Here is a 14,598-nt window from a genome sequence, read left to right as displayed (position 1 = left end):
GCAGAGAAATGGGAGGTAACCTTGCCCCTTATGACCTCATGAGGAGCAAGGCTCCAAATCGGCCCATCTGAGCTTTCATTTTCTCAGAGGAAGAGCAGGATACCCAAGTTTTGGTTGCCCTTTCTAGCCACTGGGGGACCATAGGCAGGCTGGGGGAGCTTATATTAATGTTAAAAACTTCATAAAGTGAAATGCCATGGGACCTTTGATATGAAATATTTATAGTGTGGCATTAAGGCTTTTTCAATGCAATTAGTGGAAATACTGAAAGACTTCAAACAGGCTATTTGATAGAAAACCTGTGTTATAAACTAGGGACACAAAGACAGCTCCTGTTTCCATGGCAATCAGCACGCCAGAGTCCTCTGCTTGATTCTCCGGTCAATGCCACGGTTTTGGAATATTTTACAAAGATCGTGTTAATTTGTTGAGTTTTGTCAGTTAGTTATGTTATATTAAAATCATGGAGACCGTTTTAAAGGGCTTTCAACCCAAAACACAGTATGATGTGACAGTAATAAAGCGACCTTTCAATAAACAAATAATACAGCAACCAGAGGTTACAGTATTTTTATCTGTGTGGAAGTTCTATTAAAGACATTTTTAAGTCAATTTATATACTGATTGTTGAACCTAACACATGTATTAGCATTTACTGTGATATATTTAGTTACTGTTTGACTTTATTATTTTCTTTATATTTTTTACATTATTTTTTAGGCATTTTTAGGCCTTTAGTTGTATAGGACAGCCGAAGATGTGGAAGGTGGGGAGAGAGGGGGAATGACATGCAGCAAAGGGCCCCTTTAACTTTATAAAAGTGTTTTTTACTAAATTGCTGGATTTGCCCCTGAACAGCTTATCATCAACGTTGTGATTCCACATTATATTGTTATCCTGCTGAGGGTTTTAGTTTCCCCATGATGTTTCAGAGAAGACTTTTCTACCCTGACATGAAACAAGTAACACAACTAAATACTTAGGTAATTCTTTACTTATGAGAAAGCAAATGTTCACATTTAAAAAATGTGCATCTGCCTGAAATGTCTGTTGTGGGCAGTGTCATGTAAAAAATATATCAGTTAAATGATAGCAGTGTGAAACGACGAGGAAAACTCCTTAAATATGATTTAATTCCTCTTAATTCCGTTTTCCTTTGGAGCCCGGAGGTAAGCCCTCTCTGATGACCAGTCTGCAGGGAACACGGTTGTCCTGTGTCCATCTGATCCAAGCTGTCCAGCCTGGCACTGCTCTCTCCACATGGCCGTCTGACTGACACGCTGACTTGGCAAAAAACACACTTGGCATGTGAGCCGAGTCGCAGCGTGCTTCGTCTGTCCAGACATGCACGCTGTCTTCTTTCCTATGACGTTAAAGATTACACCATTGTTTTGAATGAGCGCGTTCCCTTGTTGTTGTTTTTTGTATCATATTTGATCAGACCGGTATGGGTCTGCTACTTCTTTGAATAGGCACAAAATTGAGCTAATCTCTCAACTCACTTGAGAATAATAAAAAATGAATTTGCTATTTTTTTTTTTTTTACTTGTTATATTACACTATTTTTTTTGGTATATTATCTTTTTGTGAAGAACTCCTGTTGATTCCCACTGTAATTAGCATGCTTGACTTGGTTGTGTGGTGATAGCAGGGAGGGGGCAGACTCAGCCAGAGTCCCGTGTTGTTGCAAAGGCTACTGGGTGCTGCTGGAAGTATGGTTAATGTTAAAGACGGTAAAAGACGACCAAGAGTCACTGGAGTCACTTTAACTTTGTTTACTTGCGCAAGGAGCCGATCACATACACTTCAATGAGTACAGAGATGGACTAAAAACAACTTCTTCAGTTTCCAGTTATACACTGAAACCCCCCTCCCACTTCTATGCAGCTGCGCCATCTAAAAGACAAGAACAAAACTGGGGTGGAAAAGGGAAGAAGTTCTGCTGTGAACTATGTGACCTTGAGTGCTTTAGACAAGGATGGCTATTATAAGTGATACAAAGAGAGAGATATTCAGTCTAACAGTTTTATTTTTCTAACAGTAAAGATTCACTTATTGGTTAATACAACCTTAATAAAAGCTTTCATTTGGCTTTTTTCCCCAGACACTCAAGTCCCAGGACTCGGGTCAATTCTTTTGTGAATTGCTCTTGAAATATCAGGGAGGGTGCTTTAGTTCTGAATATGTTGCCTTTGGCAGATATTTCATGTAGTGGCAATTTAAAAGGGAGTTTTGCCCTTTACATCACGCGGCAGGCCACCACCAACAACCCGGACCAGTCTGCTCTGTCTTTTTCTTGCCCCTTTGTCTGCACTGCTCTGTCATGTTCCAGCCCAGCTGGATGTCACACATGCCGGCTGTACGTGACACGGAGAAATGTCTCTCCTGCATGGTTTGCATCTTTGCTACTGTTAATGAGGATTGGCAGAACAAATATACCCTCACACAGAACACCACATATGTATACCATCATCTTCCAAAGCACAGCCAAATATATCCAGCTACTGTGGGACACCCGACCTGCCTACCTAGGCTGCCAAATATATCCTGCACCTACACGGACACAGTGCGGTGCAAACCCACTGACCAGCGGGTGTTACGGTTTTCATGCTGAAGGGGATTTTTTGCAGAATTGCACACAAGTTTTCTGTAATGCCTGTAGAGGAAAAAAGCATAGCAATACATGTTTAGACTACAGGTTCTGGCTTCCAATTTGCACGTAACCACAAGGCAGATGACTATAATTTTTTACTGTTTTGGGGTTGAAATCTAAACAGGCTTGAACAGATAAGACAGTTGAGTTGACTCTTAATCAGGGACAGCGATAAATCCGTTTCCCTGTCCGTCCAAAGGAAAGCTGCCGTAATCCAGTCTTGAGACAACGCCAACAAATATGCCACGTTCCAGATTAGGACGCATCATGTCACTGATGCAGTGTTGCTTTTATTCTCCCCATGATGTTTAATTGATCAGCAGAGAATATACAGCAGAGGAGGCAGTATCTCGGACTGACTTGTTTTGCTCATATTGTTCTACTATAAGGATTTGGTCCTAATGGCCGCAGTGCAGTCTGCTGTGTGGCGACCTCTCCACTAGAGGGGGTCGTCTAACTGTCTAAATGTTATTAAAGAGTGAATCCACAGAAAAATGCAATAAACTTTGATATTGGGACAAAAAGCATAAATGAATGACATTTCATAATAATGAGCTGAAACATTGGTTTGTGTTATTTCATTAATTCTGAAATGTATTCATATGATTTATTTATTTCATAATGTCATTTATTTATTTAAAGTTGAACACTTTGGGTCTCTACAGAGCGAGTGTGAAACACTATTAGCACATAGAGACATTATAGTCATGATTCACTTCCTACCTTGCAGCAAAACCAATTTCCCTCCGGGGACAAAAAATAAAGTTTGAAGAAAGTTCCTAAGAACGTTATTATTGTCGCCATATTGGATTTCAAACTCCGAACTTCAATGTCGGGATAAGTCTAAGTAAGACCTTCTTCAGTGGCCTCCCTCCTTATGCAGTCTCACCCTCACAATATAATTGTCTGTGGGGATGTTTATATGCTTCTACTTAATGTTAAATTCATCACAAACCACTTCAAAGAGTTTCCCTTATTTGCTGCATTATTAAACAGTAAAAAAAAAAAAAAAGACAAATTCCATACCAATTATGTGCACATATGCAACAAATATCAGCCTCACTTAAAGCTGAACGTACTTCAAAGCATGTTTTTGAACCTGGTTTGTTACATTTTTCTGCATTTGACAACTGAAACAAAAATTAGTACAACTTTTGCCTGGCTGAAATGTATTATCCTATTTCAATAAAGTGCAAGCAGTGCATCCAGTGTTAAGTTCTACTCGGTATATAAAGGGAGCCCCTCTGCTTTTCTTAGAACCAGCCAGCAAGCCACCTCCCAAATGAGGAAGTCCCTAAACATTATGATACTCTAACTCCGCCCCTGTTCACATGGATGCCTCACCTCCTCTCACAAGACCTGAGTGGTGGGGTCTGGTTGGGGGGGGGGGGGGCACTGTGGTGGGAGGTAGCCTGCTCTCCATCTGTACCAAAGTAGCACAGTCAGTTGTTAAATCACTTTACAGTACAGGAGGAGCCGTGTGGAAGCGCAGGGAGCTGCAACATCTTACACTCTTGTTACAGAGCTGTAGAGTAAAGATCCTGAGTGTGTGTGTAAGGTGGTAATGTGTGTGTGTGTGTGTGTGTGTGTCATGGACTGGCATCACATGCTGGGTGGCAGCAGGACTGTACCGGGGCCAAGACGAGGTCCGAGCAGGGAGCAGGCCATGGTGTATCTGCTCGATCTGGCTAAAGAGAAGCCGGCCTTTCTCAACAGCGTGGCAGCACTCATGAAGGTAACAGATGCCACTGCTAATATTAACAAAGCTCTGCCAGTTGTTGCTCTCTGAATGGACTTAAATAGACTAGTGATGTTCCTGGGATGGGGCCTTTGGTTTTGATTTGGATATTACACACAGTATCTGGAAAGGCCTGTTGCCTACAGTACATGTGATGCTATGGTTACAAGCTGGCTCAATCATTAACAATGGGGGCTTTCAGGCCCTCATACTGCTTTTCTGCACGGGAGACCTCACGAGTCGGGCTTGAAAAATATGTTACATGGATGTATCATGTTATGGCAGTTGGAACGGCCTAATCTGTAGTGTGTGTGGATATGTCAGTTCTGCAGTAAACTGAAGGGGCAGGTAGAAACTTGCTCTTTAGGTGCATTCAAAAGTGACATAACCAAGTGACTCCTGCAGTGTGTAATAAATGATAAAACGCACAAAATAACCTCTAAAAACTACATTTTAGTACATAAAGTACAGTTTACATGTTAGGCCTGGAAATATAGTAACTCAGCTATAATAGAAGGAGCTGCTGTTTCCATTTAACTAGAAAGGCACCTTGTTCGAGTGTATCCACATGCAAATACATTTATGTAGTGGACAATAAGACATGACAGAAATAGGCACTAAAGTGAAAACAATTTATCAGAGATTGAGCTTATTACAGATAAAGGTCAAGAGGTCACCGAGTCATGCTGTAGCTTCACTGAGGCAGCAGATTTACATGGAGCAGAAGATTGGCATGTGGTTATAATGATGATGGATACCAGAGATTGTTTTAGAGGAAAGGGACAGGGATATTTATGTTTGGGAAAGAAAGGATGAGGTTAAGTAGAAACTTAAGTCATACTCCCCCTCAGTTCTTTTCTTGTCATGAAATGTTAGCATGCTAACATGCTATACAAAGCCATTGACCGTGGTCATCATTACCTGCTAAACATAAACACATTAGCATGCTTATGTTAGCATTTCACTCAAAACACATCAGCCTCGCAGAGATACTAGCATGGCTGTAGACTCTTATCCTTGTTTCTTGGTTAAGTCATTAGCCAAATGGTTGTTGATTTTCTTGCTGTAGATCGACTAATCAATTAACTGGCTGAGTAAATACATACCGTCAGATGAGGTTGAAGAGCTTCTTCGATATTGTAAAATTTCCTGACTGTTTTAATGCTACAGAATTCCATAAAATAATTCAGCGAAATACATATACAAAAATCTTTTTTAGAATGATAATGACACTATTTGCAGTCAGTTTTTTCTAATAAGAAACATACATTATAATTTACGTAGAGCTCCTTGAATAGTAACGTGGCTGTTAAGCTCCAGTTTGACAGCTTGGTACTGCTATTTACTTTGCCTGCTATGCTCTCTAAATCTCCTCCAGCTAAACAGTCTCACATGGATATACAGTACAGCACTTCACTACTCTTCCAACCAGCTGCAAATGACTTACATATATTTAATCTCATCATTTCTTGTGCACAGCAAATTTAACTTAACAAAGCTGACGCAACTGACTGCAGATCTTTCAGACGCGGTGTTATCTCTATCCTATAACAATAATCGAGCCGTAAGCCTGCTTATTATCGGCAGCAGTGTTTAGAGGATGTGAGAATACAACTCCCATCTCGGCTTTAATCACTGTATCTAGTCTTCGAGGTGTCATTTGTTGTCTACGCTGGAAGTGCTTGACATAATAATTGGAACCCAGTCCTCACATTGAGAGATGCCTCCTGGGCTTGGATCCCAGTTGAAGAAGAAGCTTCAGTGGTTTAAATGCCAGTTGCCCCCACCGGGACACACCAGTGACATCAATATGAAGGACCACCGGCTTATTATTCAGAGAGGTTGGCTGCCGTGGAGAGCCTCCTTGTCCTATTCCCTTTGCCTGGCTTTGATGCTTATGTGTACCACACAGGGGGAAAGAAAAGATGCAGCAGCAGAAAATAAAACAGAAATATCTCTTGTTAAGATCATCTGTTTGTTCCTCCTCTGGGACCTGAACACGATGAACCCTCCAAGGATCAGAGTCAGATCGTGAATGGAGTTTGTTTTGCAGACTGTTACGAAGCCCCTGCAGATATACCGTATATGTAGAAAATAAGGCTCTGTTGAACTTTCCCAGTTAACTCTGGAAATAATATGCGCGGGGATTTCTGTTTACGTCTGTGACGTCTGTGAACACGGCAAAGAAAGTATGGTAGTAAATTTATAAAGTAACTGCTCTGATCAAAGTTACACATATGGGGATTGGCCCTGGGGCGCTCGGGGAAGAGGAGGGGAGAGAAACATTAAAGGGCAAGAGAGAGAAAACAGGAGACACTGACTCTGGGGGGAGAGAGGGAAACATGAGGAAGAGATGCTGACTGCTGGGAGGATGAAAATAAGGAAAGTAAAGCGTAAAGTGAGGAGACTATACTGACTAAATGAGGAAAACTGACTGTGAGTGAGATGTAGGATGTTACATTAATAAACAGTACCAAAAGAATGAATTAATTAATGAATGGCATTATTCTTAATTCCTGAAAACTTATTGTAGAAAATGCTTAACAAAATAACATTGTTGCCTCCATTAAAACACTACAAAGACTAAACAGCAGTTGACTAAATATTACTCCATAATGAGTTTAGAGCAACGCTATGGTCAAACCCTATACCCCGACCCCCCCACTCCGCTGTGCATCAGCCAACCTGCTTGTTTCCCCTCTCAGCGAGGGACCACTATAATAATCACTAATCACACACGAAATCCCTATGGTTTGCTGTCCTGGCTCCTAAATGGTGGAATGAACTCCCTATTGACATATCACATATATATATATCAATGCATCAATTTTAATATATGTAGTTTTTTATCTAGTGCCAAGGCAGGCTCCTCTGCAACATTAATGTCCTCTTGATTATGCCTTAGTTTGTGTGCTAGTGTTAATTATATTGTTAATGCCATTCATACGTTTACCGCTGGGACCTTAATAGCCAAATTTTGAAAGATTCATCATCAGCAGCAACTGTTTTTATCTAACCCAGTTGTCATGAGAGCCACCCACTAGGTGAAACGTAGAGGGCTGTGGAATGTGTGAAACGGTGTCTGGGGGTAGATGCAGGCTGGAGCTGGGAGAACTCTGGGAACCAGGCATTCCTCTACAAACTTGCGGTTGTCTGAAAGTTTCACCCCCCTCCCTTCTGATAGACACCGAGTCTAGAGAACCTTCAGCCTGCACTAAGCCTTTTCATACAAACTCACATGTATGGGATTTACACCAGCTGTTAATTTTGCAGCTAGAATAACCTACTCACTGTAATGTTTCATTGCTTTACTTTATGAAGTTGACTTGTTGACAATAAATATAGTCTGAAAAACTTTCTAGGAAATACTTTATTTTAAGATATTATTCGTTCATAGTTGATATGTTCTATATGTACAGAAAGGCACCGAGTCAGTCTGTGTTTTTAAATAGTACTGCTAGTGTATGACTTCACTGCTTTTCAGGAGGTGTTTAACAAACATGGCTTTATGTGTGTATCACATTGTTGGTAATTTCAGACTTGTGACTTGGCTTTTCTCTTAATGCCCTGGAGACCCAGCAGGGCTCACTGTGGCTGTTTCAGCTTCCTTTAGAAAAAAACCTTGTATTTGACGAGAAGTTGGAAAATGTCACACTTAATACAACTGTTAATGAAAATTCAGTTGGTATACTTCCAAAAAAGGAGTCGGTAAACCCTCATGTATCCAGTGCAACAGTCATAAAAACTAATGTTTTCTTCCAGCTCTCTTCCACACCTGGTCTAATGATGTTATTAAGGTGTCACGTGTGGGTCTTAATTGGGTCAGGTGTGAAAGAGGAAAGCTGGAGCTAACAGGACAGGTACTATACATGTTAACAATGTAGCTTGTTAGCTTCCTAAATATCTGATATAAACGTTCACAAAATGGATATTGTATATAGTAATATTAAATGTTGTAGTAGTGGCTCTAATGTGTTGATATGATACATTATGTTAATATTTACTAGCAAGCTAACTTATTTCAAATTACATGTAGGGAAAGGAATAGGCGACTTCAGAGAACACACTAAAATTGGCGTTACTGACTATTATTATTGCTAAATGAATTCACACCCACTTTTTTCAGCTGCTATTTATTTAGCCTTTATAGCTAGTCCAATTCTTTTTACCCCTAAGCCTGCAGTGTCAGGGTTTGATTTTGTTTTTCAGTATTCAAGTGTCTCTTTCTTCTGAATGTTTGCCCTAAAATAACACAACACACACACAGACAGACACACAGTACATGATTGAGTACATTCACTGAATTGGTAATGTCCTGTTGTAGTTTTTGGCATGTATTCACAAATTAGGAATATCATTTTTGCCTTGTCCTGATGAAGTTTACAAGTGGCTAACATTATGCATGCTAGCCTTTTTTGTGTCGCACATGTGAAATCTGTTGATTAGCATGCTGTAAGTGAAGATAGCAGTTTGTTGTTTTGCACACCTGCCATATTCTTATCTTGAAAACAGCTCCGATATGAATCAATATTAAGCTTTTGGTTCATGTGTTAGAAGCTTCTCTGAACAGCCGATGATTAAGTGTTTTTGTAAAGCTCTGTCACTATCACCCTCTTATCCTACCAGAGGGTGGGGCTTTGTTGTTATGGTGTTGTCGGGGGAGTGGTACCACCTTTTAAAAGCCAGTATTTGTTCATCTGTCTTTTCGCCAAGCTGTCTTTGCTTAAATATGTGCCTCATTTCCAAGTTTGAGCTGTAATGTGTCACAGTGTCCATAATGAGAGTGAGTAAACCCAGATTTTTGATTCTTTATTCCAGCGTCCAAGTGAATTATTGACAGATTTTAGGTTAATGGTTGGGAAACCTTTTGTTACAGGCTAAATAAAAAGACTATAGTTGTTTGCTATATTTCAGGAATTATTTCATTGTCATTGATTAGAGGAAACCAGAGAGGCCTGTATTTGCTTTTAACTATTATGGAATTATGTTGTTCAAGCCAAAAGCTCCCTGTTTCTGGGCTGTAAAAGCTTGGCATCTAGTAAAAAGGTTTGGATTAACACACTGATGTACCACCTTGTTCCTTCCCAGCCAGTTTCCAGAGCCCTAAGGGACCGCTCTCTACAGAGAAACCTAGAGACTTTTAAACTAAGGATTTTTAGTGTCTGTAGCAGTAACAACCTTAGAACATAACCAAAAAAATCCTCTGGCATTTAAAAGCCCCACATAAGAAAACACAGGAAATATGGGATTTCTACAAATGTGTCAACATGCAGATGATTAGCTATATATAATTTCAGAACAGTTTGCATTTGTCTGGCGTCAAGTAGATTTATTTTGAGGCCAAACACATTTTATGGCATGAAATCTGTCTGTGATCCTGCTACTCATCCATCATACAGGTTTGGTAGTCTAAGGCCTGTCTGGCAATCAAATGAGAAAATGATAGCGCAGGCTCTCAATCAGCTTTCTTGACAAAACCGAGACAGGCGTCAGAACACTGAGTTGTCTAATTTGTGTGTATGTTGAAGCAGATGTTGAGTGGGAGGTCTGATGAGTAGTTGTTGACTTGCCAGTAAATGTTTGAAGTTTGACTCTTTTCTCTTGAATACATACATCACGGTTCCACGGCCCAAAGGGGTCTTTTACTCCCACCCACTCAGATGAAAGCTAACTGGTCCCAGATTACAGGTTGAAGCTAATGGTGGGGCTGTAGCTCCTAATCATGCAGATACTCTCTCAGTAGGCTCAATGTGCTCACTGGAGTCGAAGGGAGAAGATACACCAGGGCATTTATTTATGTGTGAGAACAATATTGCTGCCAAGTGTTCCTACACTACAAGATACAGATTTAGCCATGAACCAGTGCATAGGAGTTTAAATTAGCACAATGCTTCTTTGGCTCCAAAACCTTTCACTTTAACAACAAGCAAAAAAAAATATTTTTTTGGGAGGAGAGAGTTAAGGACTTATAGTTTGAGTTTTTCAAAGCTGACTGATATTTTTGGTTTGAATTGCAATTGGTGTGAGTTTTCTATCAATGTTAAGTTTATCTTGGCATCATGGTAAACCAGCTGAAACTGGATTTAAAGTCACAATGCAAGTACTTACAGTTGTGTTTCTACATTCTTCATCAAAACCTCAAACTGAGACTTGATGTTTTGGAAAGAAGAAATGGCACTCATTCTCTTTTTAAATGCAATGCGGAACTCACATGCAATAAAACACACTGTTGTTTAACATTAGCCAAAGCTAACATTATTTATTCTTTACTTGTACTTCTGTCCATCCATCCATTCATCAATCTTCATCTGGTATCGGGTCGCAGGGGCAGCAGCTCCAGCAGCGGACCCCCAAACTACCCTGGTTCTCGTTCTTTCGGTCATGACCCAGCCTTCATGACCATAGGTGAGGGTAGGAACGAAAACTGACCGGTAGATGGAGAGCTTTGCCTTTGGCTCAGCTCTCTTTTAGTCACAACGGTGCAATACATTGAATGTAATACCGCACCTGCTGCGCTGATTCTCCGACCAATCTCCCGCTCCATTGTCTTCTCACTCGCGAACAAGACCCCAAGGTATTTAAACTCTTTCACTTGGGGTAAGGATTCATATCCTACCTGAAGAAGGCACTCCAACGGTTTCCTGCTGAGAACCATGGCCTCAGTGAGATGTTGATCATCCCAGCCACTTCACACTTGGCTGCGAATCAATCCGGTGAGTGCTCAAGGTCACAGGCCGATGATGCTATCAGGACTACAACATCCACAAAAAGCAGCGATGTGATCCTCAGCCCACTGAACTGCAACCTCTCCCCACCCCAACTTAACCTTGATATCCTGTCCATAAATACTACAAACAGGATTGGTGACAAAGACAGCCCCTCCACACCCAGATCTTTCAGCATTTCTGGATGAACATTGTCCACTCAGGTTCAATGCCCCTATCCTCCAAAGGGATGCACGAAAAGCTCCGCTGGAGGTGTGAGTTAAAAGTCTGTCGGACAGGGGCCTCCTCCAAAGATTTCCAATTTTCCCACACTACCTGTTTGGGCGTACCAGGTCTGTCCAGAGTCTTCTCCCACCCGCTGACCCAACTCACCACCAGATGGTGATCAGCTGACAGCTCCGCCCCTCTCTTCACCCAAGTGTCCAAAACATGCAGCCTCAGATGAGATGAAACAATTATAAAATCTATCATTGACCTTTGGCCTAGGATTCTCTGGTACCACGTACACTTATGAACATCCCTATGCTTGAACATGGTGTTTGTTATAGACAATCCATGACTAGCACAGAAGTCCAACAAAAGATCAGTGAGGCTGTTCCTCCCTGTCACACCTATCCATGTATCTCCAACATTGCCCATGTGTGCGTGGAAGTCTCCCAGCAGAACTATGGAGTCACCTACTGGAGCCCTATACAGGTCTCCATTTAAGGTCTCCAAGAAGGCTGAATACTCCAAACTCTTGTTTGGTGCATGTGCACAAACAACAGTCAGAGTATCCCCCCCACCACCCGGAGGCGTAGGGAGGCGAAGGGAGGCAACTCTCTCGTCCACCGGGGTAAACTCCAATGTAGCGGCGCTCAGCCAGAGGCTTGTGAGCACAAGCTCTGGCTTCTTCCCCCTACAGAGAGGTCACATTCCACATCCCCAGAGACAGCAGGGCCAGAGCCGCCGGGGTCTGGTCCGTCGAGGCCCCTGACCTTCACTGCCACCCATGTGGCAGTGCACCTGACCCCAGAGATTCTTCCCACAGGTGGTGGGCCCATGGGCTGGAGAGAGAGGTGCCACGTAGCTTTTTTGGGCTGTGCCCGGCCGGGCTCCGTGGCAAACCTGGCCACCAGGTGCTCGCTGAGGAGCCCTCCATCTGGGCCTGGCTTCAGACCCAGGCTTCCTCCGGGCAGGGTCACTCCAACTCTACCTTGTTTTCTCATAGGGTTTTTGTGTTACTACGTTTTAGCATTTACCATTATCTAATAATTGCCACTTGTGGTCACAGTGACCAGTTCAGCCCAAGAAAAAAAAAAAAGCATTATCTGATGTTGTTTTATTACCTTGGTTACATTTAATTTTGAAAGATGAACATATACAAAGTATAGTATACTTAATGGGTATCTTTTCAACACACTACATAGTATATCTTCTTTCAGAAACATTGATATTTTCTAAATATTTTCAGTGTTTCTCCCTGAAATGGAGTTTTCCTCACCACTCAAGGTTTCTGCCTAAAAGGGAGTATTTCATCGCCATTGTTGCACTAAATGCTTGCTCTTGGGGGAATTACTGGAATTGATGGGTCTTTGTAAATTGTGGAGTGTGGTCTAGACCTACTCTATCTGTTAAGTGTCTCAAGATAACTGAATTGAAATTGAATTGACTACATACCAAGTAGTAAACAAGTTCTTGCTACTTGACTCATAGTCCACTTACTGGCTTTTTCAAGAACCTTCAACGTCTCGTATCTCAGTGTATGTTTAAAATAGTGTATTATCTACCTTTCTTTATGTACATTAGAACAGCCTCTGGCACACATTACCATTTGCTTTAATGTTGATATGAGATTGTCTTTTTATATATTACCGTTGGCCTCTAAATTCAGTGTATAGTCTGAGCAGGAGCCAGTGATTCATTAACTTGATATCTGATTTTCCGTTACCAAACATCTAAGTGTACCAATGAGACCATCTCCCAAACAGCAGTAATTATTTAAGGCTCATAGTGATGTGTGAGGCTCTGCAGACCTTGGAGTCCTTGTGTCTGCAGCAGAGGGGTGCAGCAGCAGACAGCAGCTGACATTTAGAGTTTAGAGGCCACCCTGTTGGCCTGGTCTGCCAGGCCCCCCCCATAGGTGGGCTGACCCCTCATAGTGACAGCTGGACAACCAGTCAGTCACAGAGTCTGACTCCCACGCAGCACCCAGGGGGCAGGACAGTGAAGGCTGCTGTGTTGTTTCAAGGGTGAGAGAGGTCATGACAAACTAAATGTCTTCGCTTACGCAAACTGAGACTGGGCGGCATATTTCACTTACTTTATTCTCGTGTTAGATCATCAGATTGGGTTTCATACTGGTATTAATGTTACTAAATTTAGCCATTTAATTCAGCATCAGGCCTGCTTTCTGCTTCTCTGTCTGAGCTGCCCATCTTCAGATTGTCATCAGTCGCTGGCTCATCCCAACACCCAGCACTCAAACAGGAAATTAGATAGCAAGGACATATTCCCTACCACAGCTAGATGTAATCTAATATAGGCTAGTTACATTTATAGAGACTTAGACTTAGACTTCTCTTTATTGATCCTTTGGGATGACTCCCGCAGGAAATTGAAAGTTCCAGCAGCAGTTTTTAGCAAGAACAAAGAAATAAAAAAATAGATAAAAAGAAAGAAAAAAAAAATATATATATATATATATATCACTGTGTTAAAATATAAAGCTAATATTGGAACTTTATTTAAAAAATGGATACAGCTTGTCAGTCAGATTTTAATTTAGGTATCTTGGCAGCCTTTGTGTCATGTTCAAACAAAGGCTCAGGTTAAAATCCATATTGATGCACATAATGTAACGATATCCCTCATTGGTCATGTGTATATTTTTCTACAGGAGAGACAGCGACTTGAGACCATCCTAAACCTCTGTGCTGAATACAACAAAGGAGAGAGCCCCGGCCTGGACCCCCTGGGCTCAGGGAGGACAGGTTTCCCCGGGGGACTGGGAGATGGCTCAGGGCGGAGACCGTCCATGGAGAATGTCCTAGGAGGGACACCGTCCTCAGCCACTCTCCGCCTGCTGCAGAGACAGAGAGAGAGTGATGAGGAGAACCTGAAGGAGGAGTGTAGTAGTACAGAGAGCACTCATCAGGAGGTGAGGACATCCCCTGCTCTCAGCACAGCATCAACACTGCACAATGGAGACAGACAGGTCAGAGGGAATGCTTATTTCCCAACAAAGACACTCTCTGCATGCCACTGTGGAACCAGCATGTGCAAATAATGTGCTTGGCTTTGCTAAATCAGTGGTTAAAAGTGAGGTTGAGTGACTACCAGGAGTCCTTTAGGATGCTCCTTGGGCTCCAGAAGAAAGGGAATGTTTAAGCCTAAATTGACCAGATTTCTCAGACAAAATCCGGGGACATTTTCAGATCAGAAGCGTATATACCTCCAAAACACGTCATGTTTTTCTTTTTGTAAAACTTAAAACGGGGACA

The 14,598-nt window shown here is 41.8% G+C and overlaps 1 protein-coding gene across 10 annotated transcripts in view; it reads left to right on the top strand.

The window, feature by feature from the left end:
- The window catches only part of phldb1b (pleckstrin homology-like domain, family B, member 1b), an 86,002-nt gene that overhangs the window by 44,654 nt on the left and 26,750 nt on the right, over positions 1–14,598 (top strand). For 8 of the 10 annotated variants that reach the window (XM_032510439.1, XM_032510434.1, XM_032510417.1 and 5 more), the window contains exon 7: positions 13,995–14,312. In XM_032510439.1, coding sequence (XP_032366330.1) covers positions 13,995–14,312 — 318 coding nt within the window. The remainder of the gene's footprint in view (positions 1–13,994; positions 14,313–14,598) is intronic. The other 2 variants (XM_032510456.1, XM_032510455.1) reach the window with 1 other exon arrangement.

This window comes from Etheostoma spectabile, chromosome 3, assembly GCF_008692095.1.
Source record: "Etheostoma spectabile isolate EspeVRDwgs_2016 chromosome 3, UIUC_Espe_1.0, whole genome shotgun sequence".
Lineage (NCBI taxonomy): Eukaryota > Metazoa > Chordata > Actinopteri > Perciformes > Percidae > Etheostoma > Etheostoma spectabile.
The sequence above is the reverse complement of the archived record's forward strand: the minus strand, read 5'-3'. Positions and strand labels throughout refer to the sequence as shown.